This window comes from Melanotaenia boesemani, chromosome 6 (genome assembly GCF_017639745.1).
Source record: "Melanotaenia boesemani isolate fMelBoe1 chromosome 6, fMelBoe1.pri, whole genome shotgun sequence".
Taxonomy (NCBI): domain Eukaryota; kingdom Metazoa; phylum Chordata; class Actinopteri; order Atheriniformes; family Melanotaeniidae; genus Melanotaenia; species Melanotaenia boesemani.
The window spans coordinates 19,339,586-19,365,849 of record NC_055687.1 but is presented as its reverse complement, the minus strand read 5'-3'; the positions used below and the strand labels follow the sequence as shown (position 1 = coordinate 19,365,849).

Sequence of the window (26,264 nt, the reverse complement as noted above, 5' to 3'; positions counted from 1 at the left end):
GTGCATTTGATCTTATTTTAATTTGACTTTATTTTGTTTTTTACCTTTTTCTCTTTTTTTTTTTTTTTTTATTCAGAGTCACTTTGCAGCCCAGTACACACACTGGGTGTACAATACTCAGAAAGAAGGCCCAAAAAAAAAAAAAAAAAAAAAAAAAAGATCAGTCTAACAACGATGCAGTAAAGAGGCTTAAAAAGTTACTTATAAAGTACATGGAATATGGTCACTAATAACAAAAAGGAATTGGTTGTATTTACTTGCTGCTAACAAGCTCTGTGTTTTGTGATTGTTACTGAAGGATGTTTGCTGGATGAAGTAAACAACACACTCAATACTTCTTTATCGAATGCATTGCTTAGTACATGTCTCGAAGGCCCAAACCTCTACGGTGTGCAGAAGAGCCATGAGCCACAGTGACGCTGTAACAGTAGAGTAAATCTGTCAGCCACCGCTCTCTGGTTGCACCCCTGGAATATCTCTGAAACAAAAATATACAGAGTCCATTCAGGTGAAAAACCTCTACAAGGGGGGAATGTTCAACTCGTCATCCAAAAAGGAAGTCTAAATGTGTGTGTGCCGTGTTTACCGTGAGGTGCTGTATGATCTCTTGTAGCAGTGTAGCATTGGCCAACAGCTGGTTATGGAGCGGCGTGTGCTGCAGCAGCATAGAGAGGATCTGTCCAAGCTGAGGCAGCTCCTCCTCACTCATATCCTCAACACGCATTGACTGCAGAACAATCCGCAGCAGGCGAGGAACGCTGCTCAACGCCGTCACACAAGCACCCCAAATCGCCTCCCTGCAAAACGTGATCCAAGGGGTTTTAAACCCAGCTGTTAGAAGTCTTTATCGCTAGATAGCAACAAACATCAAACTCCTAAAACTTATCAGTCAAAGCACACCTTTTGTGGTTGGTTTCAGTGGGGGCCTCCTGCTGCAAGGTGACAAGCAGTGCCAGCAGGCTGAGGAGACACTGAGACAAGAAGCGCAGCACAGGCTCTACCGGTAGGACGGACAGATCCAGTAATCTGGATACGGCTCTCAGCAGACCAGCTGCCATGCTGTCAGGAACTACCTCCAACTTGGTCTGCCAAACAGACACATACTATCAATGCAATCAAGAAAAAACAACAGATCAAGGAATAAAACATCAAAATTGGTGTTTTAGTGATTAATAAAAACAGCTTCTCACCAGATACTTGGAAATGCCATTTTGCAGGATGTCAAAGCACTGAGACTTTGACCCGACAGTTTCCAGACAGTGGCAGACTTCCTATAAATAAAAACAGCTACATTTAAGTAAGCATTCGTGTACGAATCACTTTGTACTACATTTAGAAAAGAAGTCCTAACAGTGTTTGGACACTGTACGAGTGGTAGTGTATTTGTCTAACTTCTCTCGTCTCAATGAATGAAATATTTTGTTTGTGGTGAAATGGAGACTAGACCTGCTTCAGGCCTTAAGAAGAAAAAAGAAAAAAAAAAACTGCAAACTTTTTTTAAGAGTGGAAAAATAAGACTCAGCTTTCCTCATTATGTTGAAATCCAAATCAAATTCCTCATCTGTTATCAAATTGAGGTGTGTATGGCTGTGTATCTGTACAGTGTACCTGTTGGCATTCACTCTGTCATTAAAAACAGTCCCATCTCGTTAGCCGAACCAGATCTGACATAGTCCGTGTCAGACACATGCCCTCCACCCGTGTGTCCCCTCCCTCCTCCTTCCCACCACTTGCCAGTGATTGACTCAGACAGGGAGATGAGAAAAGCAGGATCTGAGGCCTTAATTGAAGGGCTGAATTAGTGATTATAAGCCTCCCACAAGCTCACACACACTTGCTCCAGGGCATAGTTACGTTAACGGTAATTTCTGTGCAGAAATGTCACTCTTCCATCATGCCATGGGCTCTCATTAGCATTTGTGCATATCCACTATGCCCGATAACCACGCATCTCCAACCTGCACAATGTAATAAAGGTTCCCCTCTCAGCAGGACTGTCACGATAAAGCTTCCACCCTCTGAGCTCTATATGATGGACAGACAAAGACCAGGGGGACTGAAACACCACTGGTGTGGCCAGAATATCAAAACAATGTCTTCCTTCACCTACATATCTCTGTCCTTCCTAAATTCATCTATTTGACTTCTGAGAGGCTTGTATGTGGCTGTTGAGGTAACTGTAAAAGCGGGTGCGCACCTCTACAACATCCCAGTGATGAGTGAACTGCTCCAGTGGAGTGGGGTAGAGGCAGAGGGGTGAAAGTGGGGTGGAAGGCAGGGCGTTCTCGTCGTCCTGCAGGGTGGTGAGATTTTCAGATGAGTAGCCTGTTAGGGTGGAGAACAGGAAGCTGATGTAGTCCACGTCCTGCAGAGCAGCTTCCTGGCTCCCAACTGACCAGCCACGCAGAGAGGACCTTGGAAAAAAATCAGCAATAAACAAATAAACAAAATCTGCATTGGAAAGCCATGTCTTTCTGAAAATAAGATGCTGGCACTGCTTCCACGTTATGCAACATTTAAAAATTCCCAAAATTTTGTATTCCTAACCACATCTCTCAAGATTATTTGTGATGCTGTGTTTTGCAAGAGCATAATAGCATAACGCGCACAAGTACTGCTATAAAAATTATTTCTTGTCCTGAGGGGGGTTAGATCTGTAGCAGTAAGAAGTGTGTGTGTGTGTGTGTTTTTTGTGCAGACCGGAGGGCACATGCAGATAGTCCTCTCAATACTCCATGACGATGCTGCATTCCAACCTCCCAAAGAGCTCTTTGTATCAAATCCATTACGCACACTATCCCATCCCTTATGAACTCAGTACTCCCCCTGCTCAAATTTGTATAACACTGGCCCACTGACTCAGGAAAAAGGTCAGACACACTAACAGGGAAAGGTAAGCCGGGGACACAAACACTTTAATTGTCATCAGAATGCTGAATATAAAATAAACAGAATTCACATCAGCATCCATCAACAAGCAGGTGAAGTCAGATGAAACGCCAGCAATTCATTCCTCTGTGAAAGTGCAACACTGCCATCTCATGGTGATGTGCAAGAGTGCTTTCTATGTGCCCAAAACTAATAACAGATAGCACTTATTAGTTTTGAGCAAAGACGTCCAGCTTCAATGAAACATTATTTTCATACATTAAGGTCTCTCTTACACAATGGGGGGTTTTAAGCTCACCTAAAATGCACGATACGGATCAGAGACGCGGCGAGGCTAGCAGAGAATCGTCCAGCAGAGCAGCAGCCGCTCAGATTGGCCAGAAGAGGCTGGGACATCTTGGGAAGGAAGTAGAGCAACTGCACCATTTGCTGTTGTGACTCTGCTGGTAACAGCACTACAACTCCTTCCTGTGGATCTTCACACACAAAACATTGATGCACATTATAATGACAGTGGCAGCAATGCACTGCTGCATCTAGAGACATAGCTTGCATAAAATTAGGGGTGCTACTTGAATTACCAAACTATGTTTGTATCAGCAGAAAAAGAGACAGACAGAAAGACATAACTACCAGTAAGGGTGCAGATAATATGAGTGTGTGTTTGTGTGGTGTTCTGTCTGTCTCTGACGCACATGCTGATGTCAGAAGTGCTCAGACAAAAGGAGTCTTGTGATGGTGAATTGCTGGCTCTGCGGCAGTTTCTATCAGAGCACCCCTCCTCCTGGCCCTCTGTGTCACACATCAGTCTCACTATCTGACCATTCTCTGAGCTGCACTTTCAAACAGGCCTCTAACTCTTATTGTAGCTTAGTTTTACAAGTTGCCTAAGATAGGAAACAGGGAGTTATGCTGCCTCCCAGAGGACATGCACAACATTTCTGTATACATACTAATGCATACAAAAATTCATTTTCCGATATACACATACATCAGTTTAGTTTTGGATGTAAAGAACATCTAAATGCAGATCTTATCCTGGAGTTAGTTAATACAAATTCCTGTACAACAGAAAGTAGCAGTCTACTATAACAGTCCATTCTTTCGGCTAAAAGTTTATGATTTTGGTATCTGACTAAATCATAATCAGGGACATCAGATTAAGAATTTTCCAGCAGAAGGAGCACAGCTTACAGTGATGTGACTAGAATCTGTCACATTTCGGTGCTTAACAAGTAAAGGCAACATAAACTTCCTGCTCTCTAAGAATTGGTGATAATTTGATTAGCAAATGTAGCTGGGTTATAAATCTGTAAATATGTCTAATTAAAAAATAAATAAATAAAAAAATGGCATGCTAACCATAGAGCCTGCAGGCATGTGTCTGGAGACTGTTGAGAAGGTCTTTGTTGCCTCGAGAAGCTGCAGCTTGGATGGAAGTTATAAGTTGTGCAGAGAGTGTGGGATTACGGTGGCCCAGCTGGGACAGCTGCAGAGGAAGAGATGCCAACCAACAGCAAAGCACCTTACTCCTTCAGAGACAGGGGGAGGGAAGATGCACCAAAATAGGACTTGAACACAAAAACAAACAAGTATAGGCAGCACTTTTTCTACAAAAATGTTACATTATTTTTGTTTTAGCTCAAACAACCATGATTAGCAAACAAAAATATTATTTTTTTAGGTGTCATGGAAAATAAAGATGCTACTTTCTGAATACACTATAATGCTGACTTTGTTGGGTAGTTTATCAGAGCCATTAAGGAATGATCATTTCATATGTACAGTGCAAAATATTCCCATCAATATCTTCAGCGCCCAATTAGATGAAAAAAAAAAACAGTTCCTGATTAAGGAGAGGGGGGTGGGGCAGTCTTTAAGCTAATGCACAAGAATATTATAAAAAAAATTGCCTAATTTTTCACTTGAAAGAAAATATATAAAAAATCATAACACCTATACTAAGGAGTTTCTGTTGTACACAAGAAATGTAAATGTTCAGTTTAATGATCTTCTGCGCTGAAATAAAATCCCTGAAGTTACCTTGCAATGTGTAGATGTCCTTGCTCCTGCAGGTAGAGTTTACTGTAGAAAGAAAGCAGCAGAGATCGTGTCTGCCGCGGGAGGCTCCTCTGCTTATAGTAGATATACACTGCTGCCAACAGGTCCTCCGTCACTGCTGCACAAAAACAATTACGTGCATATATTTCATTACACAATGAAATCAAAATGAATGTTTACATGTTCGCATACAATCTCTCTTGTTCCGTGTCACCTATATGTGGCCAAGAATGATAAGAATTTTATTTTGTTTGGGGGGGGGGGGAGTATTCATGACTTATCCTACACTCGGGGGTCATATGTCTGTCTGTTTAGGGAGGATGGCAGCAATGTGATGAAGTACATCATACTTTTGGTCTTTGTATGTTATTTTTTCAGATAAAAAGATGACAGTTTTATTGCCCTAGTGCTAAAACATACAGATTACCATGCACGAGAGGAAGCATGAGATACGTACATTACAGAAGATCTTTGTATACAGTAGGAAGCACCAATCCTAACATATAGCATAGCACAATCATGGGGAGAAACTCAGCTAAAAGACCCTACCAGATGTTGGAATCCAAACCAAACATAGTTCAAACCCCAAGCAGTTATATGGCCATAAAACAAAAAGATGACAGCACTGTCCACTTCAGAGCTTCTGCTAATTTCGCCACATCAAGCAAACCACACAAACAATGTTTCTTACGAAAGCAGAGGCTCTGCTGATTACAAAAATGTCTGTCTCATCACTGTGGGACAAACACTCTGATTTTTGTGATGTTCAAACAGCAGGAGTTCCTGTCGTTTTAAAGACTATTGCATCCTGATTTGTTATGTTCAGTATTAAATACGGTTATGAAATAGGAAAATGCTGCAATAAATAACTATGAGTTGAGCTTGGAGTGATTTATGTCCCTGAGATCCGCTCTGATCAATTCAACAGGCCTAAATTTAGTTGGTAAGGATGCTGCAGACACTGGGTGTTATTAAATATTCAGTAAAACCGCCATCATAGGGTTAAAAAAAAAAAAAAAAAAAAAACGGATGACAAATATTTAATAGGATAGAAAGATAAATAACATAAATCCCTCTAATTTGTTTAGACTGATGTTAAATATTTTAATATGTAGCTGTTGACAAATATGCAATTATTGTGGTATTTATATATTTATTTATGCATTTTACTGGTAATTTCGATTTGAGTCACAAAGTATTAACTATCACTTCCTTTAGGCTGCGTTGAAAGTGTGACACACATTAAGTTGATGTACAAAGTATTGCTATCGGATCGGTATCGCCGATACTGGCTTGCATTTTACTTGGTATTGGATCGGAAAGAAAATGAGTGGAATCACACATCACTGCTGCGAGGCAACGGCCAAAGAGTAGCCCAAAAAAATAACAAATAAATAAAAAAAATCTTAAGCCATGTTATGTTCGCTCATAGCCAAAAGTTTTATTCTACCTCAAAAAAATTTTTGCTAATGTGTCTATATTTGAAATAAACCATGAAGATGAAGGGGGTTTTATAGACTAATCCGGCAGCCATTTTGTGTGTTGTGCCATCTTGCGGCGCTGCCATATCTGAGGTGGCAAGTCTTAATTATGCATCTGTTGACATGGTCAGCATCACGAATATCTGGACTTGACAGCGGTCTACATTTATCGATAATAATACCATATCAGGAGATCTCAAAGTTATTCTGTTTTTCATATTTATTAAACATCAGTGCATCAAAGTAAACTATGATTCATCTGACAGCTACTGCTTTTAATAACTGACAATCTACATTGGATATAAAATGCAAATCTCAAAAGTTGGTAAAGAAATAGCTTCAAACTTTTGCAAAGGCTGTTTATTTTTTATTCTGTCAGATATTTAGCATAGTTTTGTTATAACTAGTTTAGGCTGCAGGACATCTTGTACGTTTAAAGTTTTCTACTGCTGTTCAAACAGCCAAGAAATGTGTGAGTCCTTCCAGATTTATTTGACATAGTTAGGAAAATAGTGCACTTCTCATTTGTTCTGCTCTGACATGCACAGAGATGCCACTTCAGCAATGGCGGAGGGTCTACTTCTGGCGTTTGCCCGCATTCGTCTATAGTAAAAGTATTCTCTCTTCCTGTGATATACTATCTTGGTGTTTATTTCTTTCTGGATCCTCATAGTGTTTCTAAGGTGAATTTGGGGGCAATCTCTTGATTCTCCTGACTATAACGATGACTAATAGAGGAGTTGATAATCAAAATCAGCCATGAGATCCTGAGATATTTACCTGTCAAAACAACAAATTGCTGAACTTATCTATTCTTCTTAAAGTCATGGCTCTGGGTTGACTGAATCATGTAAATGCTTACTTTTGTTCCTCTGTGTAAGCACCATTTTCCACACAGTGCCCAGCAGCATGTGCAGCTGCTTGTAGCTCAATTTTACTCCACTCCCAAGAGTGTCTCGAACAAAAGTCCTTAGTGGTGTCAGCCAGTCTCCATCCACCTCTTGACTAAGGCCCTGCTTCTGGCTGAGGGACACCATGACTTGGCAAAGTGTGATATTCAAGGCAAGTGGCTCCACAGTCACAACGGGCACGGCAGCATTCTGTTTGCTCCTGAGAAGAAAATAAGATGACAAACCTGATTTAGACTTCATATACAATCCTGGTAAAACCAAGATAATTTCAGACTCATCACTTGGCATTTAGGTATTCTGAAACTCATTTATATTGGTTACTGCACCTAGCTAAAACAGAAAGCAACATAAACATGCAACAACAGACACTCGTTTCAAACTCATTTTCATTCTTTCGGAGGAAGTTTCAAATTAGACCGAACTGAGTTATTCTAGTGACAGATAGTAGGTAGATGTGGGCATTTACAGTGCAACTAGTTTCAAAGGTGAACCTACATAATCAGATCATGTTATGAAGCTATAATACTAAATTTCTCCATCATAGGATCTTTTTGTTGAGATGTTCAAAAGTATCTGTCAGTAATACTAAAAAGACAAAGTTAATAAAAGTCTGAAAACATTTCAGCAAGCTAAACTAAATAAAATATATATCTTTTTGGTAATAAGAAACCTGAACTGCTGTGTCTGACACAACTTCCACACTCGGTTTGTGTAACTGTTAATTTTTTTTTCTTCCCCAAAAATCTACATGGGAAAAAGGCTTTGAAAAGATCATATAAACAGCACATGTATACCTTTAAAAAAAGATAAAAGTTTTATTTTTCTTTTGTACAAATTGTAATTGACAAAAATGTATTTAATCCATTCAGAATTTAGGAATCGTCAACAAAATCTCAGATTTTAATTGGTATGTTAGGAATATGTTTTGTTCAAAATCATTAATAAAAGTCATGACTGTGACTTATAAAACCTACTAAAAATCAGCAGCCATGGATTTCTTTAAAGGGTTACTTAGCATAAAGTAATAATCAATACCTACAAGGACAATACGGCAATATAAGGCTGTCAGAAGACAGCAAAGTGATGTCAGGTAGCTCTTCCCTTAGTTTGTAATCTCATTAAGAAAGGATATTTTTTGCAGAAAATGGTGGAGGTCAAGTTGAGATATAAAGTAAATGTTCTGACAAAAAAAAGCTCATAATGAGATGCAAATCAGTGCCAAACTGACTGCAAAACACCTTAAAGGATGATTTAATTGTAGTGGTGGAGCATTGTTCAGATACTACTACGCAAAGGTGATCATAATGCATCACCATTACAAAATTCAGAAGCAAAAGTTTGCAAAAAAAATCTACACAACCCTGATGCATTCTCGAATCAAGTCTTTTGGACAAATTAAGTTAGAATTAATGCATCATAATGGGAGATTATGAAAATTGGAAAGGAATGGTGCACTAATAAGTTGCTCAGGGAAGGTAGAAAGTTAAGGTTCAAGAAAACCACAGACATGAAGACATCTGAAGACATGAAAGTCTCTTCAATTTAATGTTGTATCTCCCTTTCAAAGACTTTTAAATAATGCAGTGTATTTAGGGCTGTTATAACACACATCCCTTTGATTGTATTTTCCACCACCTGTTAGCTGAATAGTGTGCAACAGAGAGCAGAAGTGTGATCTAAACAACATACTAATAACTCAAATTAAAACAGACACAAAATATATGAAGGAGTGTTTCATTGCCAACACTGACATAATTACCTTTTGAGATCAACCTTCTTTTTATGTTTGGGTGTATCCCGAGTACCATAAGGAAAGTTTTTCATGAAGTGCTGCTTAAAGTCTTCCAGATATTCTTTACGGAACCATGTATCCTAAACAGACACAATGCTGCCCGTTATTGTTTTTAAATACAATTTAGTTAAATAAAAAAACAAACAAACAAACAAACAATGTGTTATTTAAGTATGCTTAATCTCACCAGTGCATCTTGGTTGTCCTGTTGTGGGGCCAGTTTTTTCAGCAGCTGTAAAATGGTCAAAACCTGGAACATTACTGACATGGCATCTGGGGAGAGCAGATGAGCACCCTCTGTGCTATTCCAGGCGCAGTCATTGGCACTGGCTTCAACCCATACTTCCAACAGCAGAGGCACAAGCGTAGCTGCAAACCTCTGTACAGTCTCAGTTGAGTCAAGACCTTCATTTACTGTAGTTTCTTGGTCCATCTCAGGTCTAATCAATGAGAGAATAAAAGCATGAAAATGTTAAAAACCAAATATGTGGTTAAATAGAATTTAAGTGGTGTATTCATGTAAAGTGTGTCTTTACTTCCTATTTCCTTATGTCTTTTAAAGTCTGCCATTTCATACCTGAGTCTAAAAGTGGAGTGAGGAGTTGGTTTGGCTCCTGAATGTTCATACACTTTAACTCCGACTTTGTTGTAAATGAGTTCTTCCCAGCAGAGATACAGGGGTGTACGACGGCTTTCTCCACTTGATCCAAATACTCTATCAGTTCGGACAGACATATCACCTTCCTCTATGGGTCTCTCCTCAACGACTGCCTGCAGAAACCGCCCAAGCCTGTACAACAGTGGAGCAAACATAAGGCAGAATATCAGAATTATAATTTTAGGGTTGTCATATCTTGTGATCAGTTTGCCTCCATACCTGAGGAGAACAGAGAGACGCCACTGCTGGCTAGTCACAGTCCTGTCAGGGTTAACTGACAGCGTCCAGGTTCGTCCCTTGAGATCCTGACCTTTTTTGGCTCCTCCAGTGTTCTGTCTGTGTGAGATCAGCTCTAGAAAGTTAGTGAGGAGTACTGCTGGGCGTGCAGCTAACAGAGATGGGTAGTGCTCCAAGAACACATCTAGGACATTCATGGCATCCTCCTGGATGCCTGCTTCAATGTGGGTCATGGCACAAGACAAGTGGGCACTAAGGAGGGGGAAAAACGGAGCCACTCGTTCTGCAGGCACAGACTGTGCAATGAACCTGCAAGCAATTTTAGAAAATGTGTTACATGAGATGGAAGCCAAGATCACTTTTTAAATTTATTTAAGTACATTTTTGGGTCTGTGTTGTTTCTCATACCTGAGAACACGTATAGCTGCCACTCGAACATTGCCATCCTTATCTGTAACAACAGCTGCCACTTCAGAGAGCAAGCGTGAAAGATGTTGCTCTAAGACAGAGGGACAAGTGGACAGCAACTCTCTCAAACCCAACAAGGCACTGTGTTTCACATTGGCATTGTAATGATGGAGCTGAGACAAAAGGTCCTGAAGAGAGAGGAGACGATGCAAACTAAATGTGGCATTCACACAATAAATTTCATGTCTGATTTTCAGTTTGCTGTACTTACATTGATACCCAGCTGTCTGTGGGTTGTGGGACCACTGGTGTCTTTCTTCAGTTGTTCAGAGAGATAGATTCCTCTTGTGCGGAAGTTGGTGTTAGTGACATTATCGGCTTTGGGTTTTTTCTTTCCTACTTTTAGCTTGACCTTCTGGAAATCATCCTGCCTCTTCTTCTTTTTGGCCTTCATCTTTGCAAACTAGGCTGCTTTCTGTATTGCCAAACATGAAGATAATTGAATTGAATTAATACACTAATTATAAAGAGATTGTATGTCATAGGTACGTGTTTACTTATCTTTTGCTTTAAAATGGTCATTTTAGATATCAATAAGTACATCATTCGCTAACACAGCTAGCATGTTGCTAACTTGCCTATCACATCCTTGGTGCACCACCAAGCATGGCAGCAAGCAATGTTTCTTACCGAACCAAAAAGGCCTGGCTCCAACAGTCAGAAGTTTAAACAGCATTAAACATTCACTCGGTGTCTTGATCTGAAATATCCACTCAGCTAATAACTATAAATCCAGATTTTAAAATGTATATATTTATCTTTTTAACCCCGTCGTGGATGTGCACCGGGTCCTTTGACTACTGTGTGTATTTGTTTACAAAGCCCGCTCATTGATTGTGTTGAGCTCAACGGCTGCGGGGCTTCCATTAAAAAGAAAAAAAATCTATCTGAATTGCAATATAAACGCTTTTGTCGATCAATGACAATATCTTATCGACGTAACTATCATGAAGTCTAGCAAAATAGAAAAACACTAAGCTGTGTGTCTTAGAAAATATAGATGTACGTTCAGTTGATGTATAACGGCAAGCTCCGGTATAAAACCTAACGCATCACATAGCTGTCCGAAATAGTGCCTTATAAATTTATTTAGCTATTTTCTAATATGATACGATTTATTTTTAAATCTGACCATTTTACTTACTAAAGAATACGTTTTATTTTTAATAACAAAATGATAGGTTTAATAGCATTCTCTTTTAAAACGGCGAAATTTTTGTGCTACTATTTCTTTTTTTTTTTTTAAACCAGAGGAAGCTTTTGGCTAGTCGGTTCATTCTGATTAGCATCAACCTTTTGCCTACCTTCTTCTCGGAAGAGCTTGCATTTGCTCGTTCAGTTGTCAGGTATGAATAATAACCTAATCTTAATTTTTGAGAAATTAAAATACATTTAATATGTAGCTCTAAAATATGTGGAGATATTGTTCAGTGAATGCACTTCCACAAATACTGCATGGCTTCGCTCGGCCTGTTCCAACTTACCGTTGTTCGTCCAAACATACACAGATGTAACCTTTTATTACAATAAATACACAAACCCCGAAAATAATACAAGCCACTTTAGTTTTACAGTGGCGTAATCATTAATCATCATATTGGGAGGTGGGGGAAATGCCCCAATTTGCACCCCTTATTACAATATCAAAATAGACATGCTAGCATCTCTGTCCACATCAGTAAACGCAAGTTTTGTAATATTGCAACGCATCATCTATTACCCCAAAAATAAATAAATAAATATAAATAAAAAAATCCAAGTTATTTATTTTTAAAGAACGATATGCCTATCTGGAATTTTTGTTAGCGCTACCGGGGCCTAAGCCACGGTGGACAGGGGCCAGGGTTCGTAAGGTTTTAGATGTTTCCCTATTGCAACACATTTGATTCAAGTGAGATGACTCTCCAACAGCCTTCTGTGAATTTCTCTACAACTCTGAATTACCCATTAATTTGAATCAGGTATGTTGGAGGAGTGAAGCATTTAAGCCTGCAGGACACCGGTCATCGGGACCGGAGTAGCTGATCCCTGGCCTAAGATGAATAACTTTTGTCACCTCCTTAACGTAGGCAAGGCTGAAGATATGGAGGCTCAGACCTTTGAAAACCAGCCTCCACCAAGAACTGGACCCCCATATCAAAGGAAAAAACCAAAGGTAAGCATCTCCCTGTAGATCTGATGTCATATCATCTTAAAATACAAAATGTTTTACTATACATATATGTAATGCAGGATTTTCAAGATGGAAACATCTTGTATTTTTTTTTCTTTTCTCAATAATACTCCTCATTTGCCTTGAGGTGCAGAATGACCAAGGTGGCAGCAGACATTTACCATTGCCTGCTTCTGTGCATCCAGACTGGCTTAGACTTTAGGCTTCACATCTGAGGTCTGCAGTCACTGTTGTGGTTCAAGTTGTTTTACAACTGCAGTTTGGAAAAGTCAGTGTCTGACTTTAGTATGGAAGCACTTTATTTTTTAATGTGCTGAAATGCTCAACAATTTTTTTTTTCTGGTGATTAGGTTTGTAAGAGCTTCCATACTCAAAATATACTCATTTAAATAGTTCAATTCAAATGGGAACACATATTTATAGTTGTCAGTGCAAGTATAATCAACCCCATATTGCCTTGAGGTTCAGCCCTTATTCAGATTTCTTCATCATTTATTGATGATGTTTGTTTAATTGCCTGGACTTCTATTCTAAAGAGGCCTGATATTCTTATAAGGACTCCTGCAAGAAGTTTTTTTTTTATGTTTTAAAATCATTATATGTGTAAGCAATACTTGCGTAACAGTGCAAGAGCTTCCATTAAACAATAACCTGTGATGCGTTATAGTGGCTTTTTTGCTTGTCCTTTTCCAGTGGAAAGATCTGTCTGTCAGAAACCAGCATGCAAGAGTCTGAGAAGCTCTTCTCATCACATTGCAACATTGTGCAACACAAAGTTCAGGCTTGACACAACAAGTGCAGTGGCGATGCACTGGCAATGTTGCAGACAGTTCTTATTGCGAGAAGCTTTACAAGTCTTTAGCATATAAGTTGCTGGTACGTTTAGGACAAGTCTATCGTGCAGCAGAAAAAAATCCACATTTTTATGCAGCTGAGCCTCTGGGTATACCCCTAGACATGGTATGAGTGCTAGTACAGCTAGCACATGGAGTTAACTAAATTAAAACGACATCTTTTAATGTTTAAAAACAACCTTTGTTGACCTATGGATGTGTTGGCACATCCTAATAGAAATGACCCAGAGAATCATCTGGACTTGTATAAAAATTCAGTTTCTGTCCCAGAACACACAGTAGTATTTTGGAGTCTGCCATCAAACACTAGCTCACTTTATTGTCATCCTTTTGTAGAGCTAGATGTTATTGATGGCAGTGGTAGATAACATAGTAAAAACTTTTTTTATTTTACTTAAAAAAAATTGTGAATGGAAACTACTCTTAACATAAAAAAAATATTATCAAAAAATCACACACTCAGTGTTTTCCTGAGTGAAAAATGACATTGAAGACTGCCTATGAGAATTTATTTTTCTCCCTCTCAGAAACTAAAAAGAACCAACAATAACTCAGGATCATTAAGTTAAATCTTTAAGAGAAGTACATCTCTTCAGGCTTTCGCAATATCCATCCCTGTACAAGGGGGGTATGTGCCAAATTGATTGAGAATACTTAAACACACCTCTCTAGCCACAATAAAAGAAGAGCGTGCAGGTCTTGACTTCAGTGCTCTTAAATGTGGCTACAGCACATGAGCTTGCATGTTGAACTTTTTTTCCACATTCAGTGCAACACCCGTTTCTTCCCCATTGAACTTGTAGGAGTCTTGCTGTTCTCATTTTATGAGAATTAGATGCATTGCTTGATGACACAGTTTAGAGCCTGTGCGTACTCATTCCTATGACTGTCACTGCTTGATGCAGGGGCCATAGAGAATGAAGCATTAATGGCTCTGTGGCATTTGTGGTTTAGAGGACTTTGACAAGGAATTCAGTCCTCTGCTAAGTGTCATCTTGTCACTAATTTCTATGTGTCTCTCTCCTTCTCGTGGGTTTATCCCTCTGCTGACAGAGAAAGCAGCCGCAGCATTCTGCTGATATAGGTAAGTCCTTTTACACATGGTGCCACTTCCAGTGCTGTGAGTTGAAGCTTGAGATTTCTCTGCTTCATGTTGACAGTGGTGACATGTTCACCACTCAGTGATCCCTCAGAGATCAGGGTGCTGATGTGGTGCCATCCGGTGGTTTTTGGTCTTTAGAGATCACCATTTCCAAGAACACTTTTCCGTCTTTTGCCACAAGTTTTCTATATGAAAAAATACAATTACAGCTTGGTTTTTAACATTAGCAACAGCTCAATGCATTTTCCTAAGATCTTGCAGCATTGTAAGCAACCTCTGTAAGTTTAAGTACTGCCAAGTACTCAGTTTTTTATCAGCTGCCTGTGTTATGCTGGCTGGAATTATTTTGTCCTTTTTTTTTTCCTTAATGACAAAAAACATTTTGAAATGATGCATGGACTGCTTCATTAGTGCAACACAGCAGTGATTTTTTTTTTCTGTGGTTCGGCACGGTGAGAAGCAGTTCATCATTGGGGGCTGTGTTCTGCAGTCCAGCTTGGAACTAAATGGGGGTTAGCTGAGAAATGTTGTTCCCACTCTTCCCCTGGGTTTCAAAAGCACATGAGCAGTTTGAATGTCTCATGGTGTGAAGCTCTAACAACATTGTCTTATTTACTTTATCACTTGTACTGTGATTATAATTACAAGTTCCTTTAAAAAAAGTACATTAGTGACTACCAAGTTTGGTGGACTTTGACTAAATTAGTCTATTAGTATTTATGTTGTGCTGACCACCATTGTGTTTTCCCAGTGTTCACAAAAGGGAATTCTATTCATACCATGCCCTCTCTCAGCAAAATGTTGAAGGGGATCACAGAGTCTATCATTGGTAAGCACATGGACTATTTTCCTCATATGCTTCTACTTTACCTCTGTCTTTAGACATAAAGAAATGAATAACCAGTAACAATTGCATGTCTGCAGGCCTTCAGTACGTGTGGGAGTACCGCAGCCCGAGTAAATCTGTACTACCACACTACCAGTGCAAACTCTGTTCCCTGTCCCGCTTGCAGCATGACATGATTGATCACGTGAAAGGCTGGAAACATGGTTTCAGATACATGGTGAGTACAGATGGTTTCCAAGTCTACTGCCATGTCTCAGTGTTACAAATGTTCCTCATTGTTTTCTCTCTTTCATGCAGAAAAAGGCCCACCCTGGCAAAGTAACCTGTGAAGAGGAAGATGCCATCAAAGACCCTGTTGTCAGAAGGACAGTTAAGGCTGCTGTGGCTGAGGTGGAGAAAACAGAGGGTAGAGGACAAATTAAGGTAAATGATAGATGTGTATTATCACAGCAAAAGAAGAGAGCTTTGTTTTTTTCTTTTTCTCTTTAAAAGATTACAGTGTTTACAGGCAAGAAAGTTTTCTTTCTTTTTTTTTTTTAATTATGCGAAATGCAGGTCTGAAAGACTAGCATCAGAAAGGGCTACGGTCAGATCACTGGCGATTACACAAATTATTGATTATTGCTATCTCCCTGATACACAGGGTGTGAGAGCAGTTTTGTATGAGAGCATGAGCTCTGGATCAACTTTCTCCCATGAGATCGAGGGCAACCCAGAACTCTGTAGCATTTTTCCTCAACAGAACAGTGAATAACAATTTCCTTAAAAATAAACTGGCCTTGCCCTGAATACCGTCTACCAACACACACACATAAATAGTTGGTTTATTTAATGTACACATTGTAAGTTTTCTTGTGAATTTTAGGTGATCCTGAAGGAGCCCTTTGAGGTGCCTGCTTTCAAAGGACTTCGTAAGTTACTCTATGTTTACACTTTTCTACAGAAACTGTCAACAATTGATTGTTAAAATAAATTAAAATACATTTAATGATTTTTAATATTTTAGCAGCAGCTGTTTTGCCTTTAGTCTACAATAAATTTAGACATTTTCAGCAGCTTTAGATCTGTATATTTCTCATTAATAGAACAATGCAGCTCCAAATTCATGATTGTGATTAGTCATGTGATACTGCAGGATGTGTTAGATTACTGTTTATAATAATTATGATTGTCTGAGATGAGAAGACCAGTTTATTTTTAATGGGACTGCAAGCATTTGCCCCAAACAGTTATCTGCTAGTGGTTTGTGTGAGAGTACAGGGAAAACTCAAAAATGAGAATATCGCGCTAAACTTAATTTATTTCAGTAATTGAACTTAAAAAGGGAAACTAATATATAGACTTATTATATGCAAAGTGACGTATTTCAAGCATTTATTATCATTTTGATGATTATGGCTTACAATAGCTTATAAAAACCCAGAAGTCAAAATCTTGGAAAATTACACTACCGTTCAAAAGTTTGGGGTCACTTCCCTATTGAATCCCATGGCAAAGTGACCCCAAACTTTTGAACGGTAGTGTAGAATAGTGTGAAAAGGTTCAATGTTGTAGCCTCCAAGTGCCACACTCTAATTTAGCTTATTAATCCAAAACACCTGCAAAGGACTCCTCAGTATTTAAATCGTCTCTAAGTCTATTTCAGAAGAATTCACAATTACGGGAAAGGTTGCTGACCTGACAGTTGTGCAGAAAACTACCACAAGGAGGAAAACCTCAAAAGGTAGTTGCACAAGAAGTTGTGTATCAAAGCACATCAATAAAAAGTGGAGTGGACGGGAAAGTGTGGAAGAAAAAGGTGGAAAAACCAGCAGGGATGACCGCAGCCTGGATAAGATCATCAGGAAAAGGCCTTTCAAAAATGTGGGGGGGGGGAGCTTCACAAAGAGTGGACTGAGGCTGGAGTTTGTGCTTCCAGAGCCACCACACACAGACGGATCCTGAACAGGGACTTTAAATGTTGCATTCCTCTTATCAAGCCGCTCCTGAACAAAACACGGCTGAAGCGTCTTACCTGGGCTGAAGAAAAAATGAACGGCTCTGTTGAGCAGTGGTCCAAAGTGCTGTTTTCTGATCAGAGCTAATTTTGCATCTCATTTGGAAATCAAGGTTCCAGAGTCTGGAGGAAGAATGGAGAGGCAACAATCCAAGACACCTGAAGCCTGAAGTTTCCACAGTCTGTGTTGATTTGAGGAGCCATGTCATCTGTTGGTGTTGGTCCATTGTCCTTTATTAAATCCAGAATCAATGCAACCATCTACCAGGAGATTTTAGAGCACTTCATGCTTCCTTCAGCAGAAAAGCTTTGTGGAGATGCTGACTTTATTTTCCAGCAGGACTTGACGCCTGCCCACACTGCCAAAAGAACCAAAATCTGGTTTAATGACAAATGACTGTGCTTGATTGGCCAGCAAACTCTCCTGACCTGAACCCCATAGAAAATCTATGGGGCATTGCCAAGAGAAAGATGAGACACATGAGACCAAGCAAAGCAGAGGAGTTGAAGGCAGCTATTGAAGCATCCTGGTCTTCCTTTACACCCCAGCAGTTCCACAGGCTGATAACGTCCATGCCACAAAGCATTGAGGCAATAATTCATGAAAAAGGGGCTCAAACCAAGTACTGAGTTTATAAGCATGACTATACTCTTCAGATGGTCAACATTTTTGTATTCAAAGCCCTTCTTTTGTTTTGATTGATTTTGGGTTTTCATAAGCTGTAATTATCAGAATTATAACAAATATGCTAAAAATATCTCACTTTGCATGTAATGAGTTTATATATTAGTTTCCTATTTTAAATTACATTACTAAAATAAGATTTGCACAATATTCAATTTTTTTTAGTTTCACCTGTAGTTGTTAGTTTCAGAACACCCATGTGAGATGCTACATTTGATTGATGTATTTCTGCAAAGTAAAAATGAACTTTGCCCATTCTTGCAGCTCCAAAGCATCCTCAAAGAATAGCAGCCTTTGCACCTGGGTGTCATTCTCATGCCAAGCCAGAGCCGATAAAACCACACATCTACTGCAGTTAGTTGACATGGAACTAAATGTGAATTAAACACTTCTCCATGTCACTCACATGCCAGATGATAATGGATTTTTAGTGTAATAAGGGTTTTAGCATTTGGAAGTCCTAGTTTAGTGGTACTGTGACAATCCAGACAACAGGTAAAGCTCACAGAATTTCTACACGTTTTATTATGACCGAGGGGAGTTGAAGAATGGGGGGTGGGGCACTATGTGGGAAGGAGTTGCACTGGTTTTTTTTAAGTATATGTTCACCTTATAGGCAAAAGTGACCAAATCTGACTTTTTCTCACCACATGTGACCAAAATCTGATTACTGATACTATTATGTGTAAGTATTGTAGAAAAATGACTTACCAAGAGTCTGGTTGAGAGAAAGTGTAACAAAGTTTATTAAAGGGAAAATAGAACAAAGACAATTACTTGCAAGTAATGAGAGTGATCGTCCTGACTCGCGTGGAGTCAGGAGAGACTCTCCTGGATCAGGAAAAGGCAAAAGGTTTTCTGTTGACAATTAGGTCATCCTGACCTGATACGGTCGAGACAAAGCAGAGCCTGTCTCCCCTCAGGCCTCAGAGCTTGGGCACATAAGTCTGAAGACTGGCGTAGACTAAAGTCATGAACAACCTATGTTATCTTTAAGGAGTTAAGCTATATCCCAGATGTGCGTCGGAAAGTACCAGCATGTACCCACTATCAGAGTTCTGAGAAAAGATGAGGCTCACCATGTCCTCTCAATGAATCTACACATGCTCAAATAGAGAAATGAACAAATGAATAAATGTAAATGTAATATAGGAATACTCAATTTGAATATAATTAATGAATGAACAAATGTATATAAAAAAAGGAAGTGAATAATAGGTGTGATTATAATATATAGAGAATAATAAGTAAAATTTCTTCCACAGTAAGCAAAGAGCAACAAGTTCATTAGCAGACTAAGTTATGCTTGGCATCCAAGACCAGGCTGGTCTGAGACAATAAAACACCTGCATTCAAGGACGGGCTCCTCTGGGAAAGTACGGAAGAGGGTACCATTGTTCTGTGTTTTCAACTTTATCTGCTAAGCAAGGGAGTGTAAGACGAGAGTATAAAAACTGATCTCAGTCTGTGCAGACAGAGAGCCACTACATTCAGATGTGTGAACTACTAGTGTGTGATCTCTCCTTAAACACTTTGATTCAGCTTTGCTGGAAACTGGAAATGAGAAAAATTCAACAACACACTATTCTTTAAGCGTCTTCATCTTCTGCCAACGGTAGCATTTAAATTATGTGACCATGCAAAAAGACAGCATAAAATCTAAATAGAGTATTAACACCTGTTCTGTGAACACAGCCTAATTTACATCACACTAACCACTATAACTATCCTATCAAAGAGTAAGAGGTTCCACTGGGTGGTGCACCAGATACTACAAAAATGTACCTTTTCTGACATTCTGGTTCATATACTTTTTAACTAGGTTAAATGAAAAATGTCCCTGTCCCAAATTAAACTTAGCATCAATTTTAATGAAGCTTCCATTAAGTGTCCTAGTTTTTAATCTTGTTCTGTTAACACAGGTTCTGCTGCTCCTAGACTTGGACCTCCACCAGGTCTAATGGGGCCTCCCTTAGGTGAGTCTCTTTGAAGTACACTCTCTCAATGAGTGTATGCATTATTATTATTTAATTTATTATTTTAATCATTCTGCTATGTAATAAACTTGTATCTCACAGGTCCCAGATTCCCTGACACAAGGTTCCCAGGAGAGTTTCCCCCATATGGTGGTCCAGTCTATGACTATCCGGCTGGAGAATTTGGAGAAACCGACTTTGGAGGCTACTTGCCAGGGGAAGAATTCCCTGACCCTGGAATGGCTCAGGGACCTTTCTCAGATGGTATGGGTCATCATCAACCTGGAGGCTGTAATGATTTTGGTCCAGGCACTGGAAGAGATGACTTTGGGGGAAGTGGACTGCTGAATGAGGGCCCACACAAGATGTATCCTGATGACTACCCAGGCAACCAGAGGAGGGACAGTTTCATGAATGGACCAATGGACAAGCCATCGGACAGACCAGGGTTAATGGGAGCAGCTCCAGAGAGCAGCAGCACTCTTCCTAATACGTTGCTCACATATCTGGTAGGTATCATACAGTAAAATCACTTTAAAAATCAATAAAAGGTCCAGTGGTATTTGGTAACATATTTTCCATTAAGACATCACAGTTACTTGGTAAAATGTGTTTTCAGGATAGTTTTCGGATAGAGAATGAGAGTGACGCACAGCTGGTGCTGAAAGTGACACAGAAACTAACGGATGTGCTGATGGAGTATAGACTGAGGAGTGTATCAACGGTATGGAGCTCACTGTAAACTTATTACTACTAATGTCTTCAAATCTTGATTTTTTTTTTTTTACATACTGTTAAATATAATCAAAAATGTTTATAATTGATTAATATATATGCTTTTGTGGCTTTTCCTTTTAAGGTTCCAAGTCTTAAGAGCTTACCAATGAGCTCAACAAGTTTCTCTTCAACCTCCAGGTTCTTGAGCAGTGGTGACCGATACTCAAATAGTCTTCCAGGTACAGGTGCACCAAATCTTAGAACTCAAATAATTTGATTTATTAATGATTCAAATGCATATAACTTTATTTGTATAGCAGTTTATGGAACTTTGAGATTTTCTTTGATGCCGGATTAGACTTTGATAGGTGACAATCTTACATCCTTCCTGTACTGTGAGATCTCTGACAGGCTTGTCTTAACTCGTTATATCTCTTGCTTTGTCTTTTAAGCTGGGCACACACATAAAGATTATAAGGCTGCTTTTGTCCCGATTTTCCTCCTTTTCGACCAAGGATGGCAAACGCCTGATTATCCTAAGTCTTATAAGATTGTGCTATAAGATTACTCTGTGGTCTGAGGTGTGTTAAGAGCACATTTGTCCTGACAATTGGCTCCGAAAGGGATCGTAGTCAACAATCAAAACATGTTCCATATTTACGACCAAAAATCTTCACGTGTGTGGAAACCCAACAACTCCTGAGTTGTGACGTGAAACGGAATGTAGCCAATCAGAGTGCGAGCTGACTGGGGAGCAAGGAAGGATATAAAGCCTGTGTTCACGCTGTCTCCTCATTCAGTCTGTCTGTTCATAATAGTCGCAAGACCTCCATCATTACTTCATTATTTATGTCCTCCGCTATGCTGGGTGATATGTATCACGATTGTTACCATGGTTCTTTGTGTTTCTGGTTGTTGCAGTGTTTCTTGTTTTTGTTAGATCACGCAAGATTTCTGGCTTGGAGGACTAGATTCTAATTCGGATGCAGGACAGAATCGTTGTGTGTGGTTCTGTGCTGATATTATTGGAATACACCACACACAGTACCATCAAAACTTAAATGTCTGATGTTATATCTTTGTGTGTGTCTAACAGATGAAAAGAAAAATCTCTTCAGATTTAGAAAATCTTTGTGTGTACCAGCCTTTTTCTGTCTTCCTCTGATGTCTTAATGCGTTTCCTTGCTGAATCAACCAGTATGCGTTCATTCAACAGTTGTTGTGTTTATCTGCTTGCTGGCATGACGCGGTGCATAAAGCAAAACTTTTCTCAACCTTGGGAGTGAATGTGCATAATGTCACTGCCATCAGACGAGCCAGAAACAAAGATTTTTAAGGTTGGAAAGTCATGTAGTGTGTCTTTAACAAAAAGGTGCGTGTTGAAAGGGTAGCCACAGTGAAGGGTAAGATCAAATATAGTTGTTTGTCTGAGGAACACAAGTGAAAGTGAATGCAGCATCTTTGTAACATTTGTATTATTTTGCAGGTCCATCCAGGTATTCTGATGGTCCACCCCGGTATTACAAATGATCAGATGATGGCATCTCAGTCTTCTCCTCTCTGTCCTCAATTGCACCTCCTGACTGTACAGCGGATTTAAAAAAAAAAAAAAAAAATTGTGTATTTGTTTTAATACTTCTCTGCTGTATGGGAAGATTCACTAGACATGACCACGGCATGTTCTCATAAGTTGTAGTTCCTCAGTAAATGCTTTTTATTTTTTAATTTTCCCAGATCAATTAAAACTTGTGTAGAAAATGTTTTAAACTCATTTATTCATTTCACCTTTTCTTCATGTTTCCAACATTTATTTTAGGTTAAGAATGCATAAAGAGAAAATGTTAGAACAACCTCTCAAATTTGGATATAAATCTAATGTGTATAAAAGGTTATTGCAACCAGAAAGGCAACAAGGCAAATTTTAGGATAAAATGGTTTTCATAGTCCAAAACGAGTAAGCTTGTGCTTCAACATTTAACTTTCTCACATGTTTGCCACAATGTCCTCCATCTGCTTCACATTCATGCCGGTAATAAGCACTTTTTTCCCCAGGAAGTCTTTACCATGGATCCTCCAAGCCTGTGCGGCAAGGTTTTCCGATTCAAACTTCACTACCGCTTCGCCAATGCCATTGCCATCAATATCACGAAGCAATATGATGTCATTCATCTTTACCTTGTATTTGCCGAACAGGCTCATAAGTTGAGATTTCTGCACAAATGCAGGCATGTTTCTAACAAACAGGCACATCTTAGCTGATTGGTCCTGCGTCATTTTTGAAGGCAGCTCTGTCTCGATTAGTTCTGGTTGTACCTTTTGGCTTTGTTTTCTTGGATCTTTAGGACGAGAGTTTTGATTCCTGGGGTGGGTTTTGGCCATCATTTCCCTCATCTTCTCCTTAGTTGTCGATGACACCTCAATGGTTCCGGATCCCACGTGGCAGCCTGAGAGATGCATTGCATACTCAAAATCTTCAGCATGGCTAAAAATAAAAAAAGATGTGTCTGTTGTGTTGCCATATATGTCAAGCAGATGAAGTACATCTTTGTGTGCAATGTTTGGACATCCAAACAATTCTTTTAATTCAGTCTTTGTAATATTTTTAGGTAAATTTGTCACCATGACAACATAGCCCTTACTTTCTGATAACTTATTTGAGTCAGTGTCAGACTTGATCATTTTTGATGGTTTGAATGGAGACTGGTCAGCAGCTTTCCTCTTAAGCTGCAGTGTAGTAGATGACTTCTTGTTTACACTTAGCTTAATAGAGTGTTTCTCAAGTTTCTGGCTTACATCCGAAGCATTTTCTCGTTCTTGCAGAGCACTGGTCCACATTCTGTCATCTGCTCCTCGCACTTCAACACATTTGGAGCCCAGTAACTGATGGTTGAAGCGAAGAGCATCAGATGCCTCATGCATTTTTGAAAACTTCACAAGGCACCCATGACTATGCCCCAACTTGGCATTTACAATGGCTTCCTGTACAGTCAGTCCTTTGAAAAATTGGCAGATGTCCTCCTTTGTAGTTGAAGCTGGCAGACCAAAGAGACTCACATAGCCTGGTTTTGAGTCCAGGGCTTGTTCTGATTCCAGGTCCACAGGTAAAACTGGTGGACCATCATCATTTGGAGAGTCACCTTTTGGCACTGCTGTATAAGATGACTGGAGACCCTGAAGGACAGTACAAACTCCAAGTAAAAAGGCAGTACTGGAATCCAGAGCTTGAGCATTTGAACCTGGCGCGTCTATGGAATAGGGACAAACATGCTGTGCATATGAAGGAGGCAGATTTGCAGAATCAGGATCAAGTGGCCATGCAGCAGAAGATGAAAGGTTTGCAGTAGTGTCATCATGAGGCTGCATAGTTAGTGTGCGATCTGTAGTTGAATGCAATTGTGGCTTCCTGACAGTGAGCTGAGAAGTTTCCTTCTTCTTTAATAATGATTGTAATTTGTGCTCCAGCTCTGCTATGCTGCTTATGTACAGCGTTACCTTTGACCCTTTGAGACAATGTCCAGTATGCCGCATGGCAAGCTGTGCATCACTTTCTGTGTTAAAAGCAATAAAGGCCTCTCGGAGATTTCCTCCCACGATGTATACTCCTCCATCCGGTACATGAAGATCTTCAAAAAACGCCCGTATATCTTCAGTGCCCGCCTTAACATCCAGACCTTGCATTCGCAGAATTATGGTCATTTCTATAGTTCAGGCTTGGACTCTGGAAATGTAGAAAACTGGTGAAAATGGCAGAGAAAACACGTGCTTCCTTTAAAAACATTTGCTATGTATTTTCTAGCATAAAACTAGCGCGCGCGTGTGCACACACACTTACCACAGCCGATTACATTTACGTGTTGGGTGGTGATCCTCGTTTTTTAGCAGGTCTAAGAGTGTTGGTATCACTAAAATCCGGTCCCAACAGCCTAAACCTGGCAGAATGTTGAGCGTCCCGCTCTGCGCCTTTTTCCCTCCCTTGCAGTTTATGACTCTAAGATGTGGTTAAATACAACACCGCCACCAGCTGGACTGGAGGAGAACTACAGGCTACCTTCTGGAAATTAACAGCATTGACCCAATCGTCCTTTATTTAACGAAGACAGTCTTAAATAACAACGAAAGACACACACTACAATATTTAGACATCCATACAATATTGTTATCAAAAGCATTTACAATTTAAATATGCACTAACCAGGAAAAATGTAAGCTTGTTAAGATTTTAACATATGTTAACACTGAAATGGACTAATCTTACATCTTTCTGGATACTATTAAGCATGTCTCGAGACAGTACAATCTTATGCAGAGCTTACTGCATAACATTCTTACTGAGCCCTAGCCAAATGCTAACATCTAAATTCTGTAAATCTTCACATTTTAAAATGTTACTTACATGGTTTTATTAAACTGTGTGCCCCTTCTGCTTTTGAGGACTCAGCAACTCATTTACTGAACAAAAAGGAAGTAAGATGTATCTGCAGAGCTGCTGTATACATTTCCTACACACACCCCCCCCCAAAAAAAAGTCTCTTACACCGTGCTCTATAACAATTTAAGACATTTTCCCACTGAATGTAATTGACTCACCAGTAAAAAAAGAAAAACTGCAGTTCATTGTATAATCACATCTGAGAGCCTAATTCAGAAAAAGAGGAGTGTAGATGTATATTTCTTGACTTGTTAGTAACTTTTTTTTTATCTGAAACTTTAACCAAACATTGAACTGCAACATTCGAAGAGTTCTGGTCAATAAAAATCTCTACAAATGAGATACTCTCTCAAGAAGAAAAACATTTCAGAAAAGATACTTTTAATGTTATGAAATCACCGCCTTAAAGCTTAATGCATTATTGTAAGGGAATTTTATTTGCATCTCTTGTTCTAATGGGGTTTTTGTTATTGTATTATTTTCAGCTCAATTTTAAATATTTCAAAATACCGTTGTGCATGAATTTTCTATATAAATACATTTTTCTTGCCTTGCAGTATATGTTGTAGTGCTTCTACAATTACAGTATGTGCTGTAATTGTAGAAGCACCAAAATCAGTAACCAGTGACAACTGAAGAAGCACTGGTATTTTCACAAGGTTTTTGTTTAGCATTCTGTCAAGCAGACAAATCGGAATTCTGAAGCTTTGTTATTGTAGTCAATATAATGCAAAATAGGTCCATCTGTCTTTCATATTATACACAGTCAGTTTCAAAGGATCTGTGAGGTTGAGGAGGTGCAATAAGAATTTTCCTTGAAGCATTTTTTTTTTTTTTGTATATATATATATATATATATATATTATATAATATTATATAATAATAGGTTTTTTGTTTGTTTTGTCTGAGGGAGGGAAAGCGTTTTTGCCAGTGGTAAGGGTCCGCTTCTTTACAGTCAGCCTGATGACCCGGGAAGAAAAATGACGAA

At 39.2% G+C, this 26,264-nt stretch overlaps 3 protein-coding genes across 7 annotated transcripts; 1 reads left to right on the top strand and 2 right to left on the bottom strand.

Annotated features, from left to right (window-relative positions):
• Position 1: 1 nt before the first annotated feature.
• tex10 (testis expressed 10) lies at positions 2 to 11,476 on the bottom strand. Of its 3 annotated transcripts, none has more exons than XM_041988980.1 (16): positions 11,128 to 11,476; positions 10,709 to 10,912; positions 10,438 to 10,625; positions 10,012 to 10,338; positions 9,712 to 9,924; positions 9,322 to 9,574; positions 9,102 to 9,214; positions 7,294 to 7,541; positions 4,933 to 5,065; positions 4,252 to 4,421; positions 3,188 to 3,365; positions 2,198 to 2,414; positions 1,191 to 1,271; positions 901 to 1,085; positions 587 to 797; positions 2 to 478 (listed from the first exon to the last, which is right to left on the bottom strand). In XM_041988980.1, the coding sequence occupies exons 2-16, from the start codon at positions 10,889 to 10,891 to the stop codon at positions 356 to 358; spliced, it is 2,823 nt and encodes a 940-aa protein (XP_041844914.1). In that variant the 5' UTR covers positions 10,892 to 10,912; positions 11,128 to 11,476; the 3' UTR covers positions 2 to 355. The 3 variants fall into 3 exon arrangements, with proteins under 3 accessions (XP_041844914.1, XP_041844913.1, XP_041844912.1); XM_041988979.1 differs by having other exon boundaries at positions 4,933 to 5,068; positions 11,076 to 11,475; XM_041988978.1 differs by having other exon boundaries at positions 4,933 to 5,068; positions 11,128 to 11,475.
• A 254-nt stretch (positions 11,477 to 11,730) lies between these two features.
• si:ch211-197h24.6 lies at positions 11,731 to 22,495 on the top strand. Of its 2 annotated transcripts, XM_041988984.1 has the most exons (12): positions 11,731 to 11,843; positions 12,567 to 12,652; positions 14,578 to 14,608; positions 15,378 to 15,455; positions 15,551 to 15,690; positions 15,771 to 15,896; positions 16,339 to 16,384; positions 20,077 to 20,130; positions 20,233 to 20,639; positions 20,750 to 20,854; positions 20,990 to 21,086; positions 22,334 to 22,495. In XM_041988984.1, the coding sequence occupies exons 2-12, from the start codon at positions 12,581 to 12,583 to the stop codon at positions 22,375 to 22,377; spliced, it is 1,200 nt and encodes a 399-aa protein (XP_041844918.1). In that variant the 5' UTR covers positions 11,731 to 11,843; positions 12,567 to 12,580; the 3' UTR covers positions 22,378 to 22,495. The 2 variants fall into 2 exon arrangements, with proteins under 2 accessions (XP_041844918.1, XP_041844919.1); XM_041988985.1 differs by lacking the exons at positions 11,731 to 11,843; positions 14,578 to 14,608.
• Positions 22,496 to 22,533: 38 nt separating this feature from the next.
• rbm12ba (RNA binding motif protein 12Ba) lies at positions 22,534 to 24,823 on the bottom strand. Of its 2 annotated transcripts, none has more exons than XM_041988982.1 (2): positions 24,680 to 24,823; positions 22,534 to 24,581 (listed from the first exon to the last, which is right to left on the bottom strand). In XM_041988982.1, exon 2 carries the CDS (start codon positions 24,541 to 24,543, stop codon positions 22,831 to 22,833), a length of 1,713 nt encoding a protein of 570 aa, XP_041844916.1. In that variant the 5' UTR covers positions 24,544 to 24,581; positions 24,680 to 24,823; the 3' UTR covers positions 22,534 to 22,830. The 2 variants fall into 2 exon arrangements, with proteins under 2 accessions (XP_041844916.1, XP_041844917.1); XM_041988983.1 differs by having other exon boundaries at positions 22,534 to 24,565.
• Between the last annotated feature and the right edge of the window lie 1,441 nt (positions 24,824 to 26,264).

What these genes read in the sequence shown, in the direction of transcription:
- tex10 (XM_041988979.1), bottom strand. Translation starts at nt 10,891, where the DNA reads ATGAAGGCCAAAAAGAAGAAGAGGCAGGATGATTTCCAGAAGGTCAAG. An exon ending in ACAGACAGCTGGGTATCAAT is followed by an intron (nt 10,626 to 10,708) that starts GTAAGTACAGCA and finishes CTCTCTCTTCAG; the next exon opens with GACCTTTTGTCTCAGCTCCA. An exon ending in ATCACTGGGATGTTGTAGAG is followed by an intron (nt 1,272 to 2,197) that starts GTGCGCACCCGC and finishes TTTTATTTATAG; the next exon opens with GAAGTCTGCCACTGTCTGGA.
- si:ch211-197h24.6 (XM_041988984.1), top strand. Translation starts at nt 12,581, where the DNA reads ATGGAGGCTCAGACCTTTGAAAACCAGCCTCCACCAAGAACTGGACCC. An exon ending in ATCAAAGGAAAAAACCAAAG is followed by an intron (nt 12,653 to 14,577) that starts GTAAGCATCTCC and finishes CTCTGCTGACAG; the next exon opens with AGAAAGCAGCCGCAGCATTC. An exon ending in ATACTCAAATAGTCTTCCAG is followed by an intron (nt 21,087 to 22,333) that starts GTACAGGTGCAC and finishes ATTATTTTGCAG; the next exon opens with GTCCATCCAGGTATTCTGAT.
- rbm12ba (XM_041988982.1), bottom strand. Translation starts at nt 24,543, where the DNA reads ATGACCATAATTCTGCGAATGCAAGGTCTGGATGTTAAGGCGGGCACT.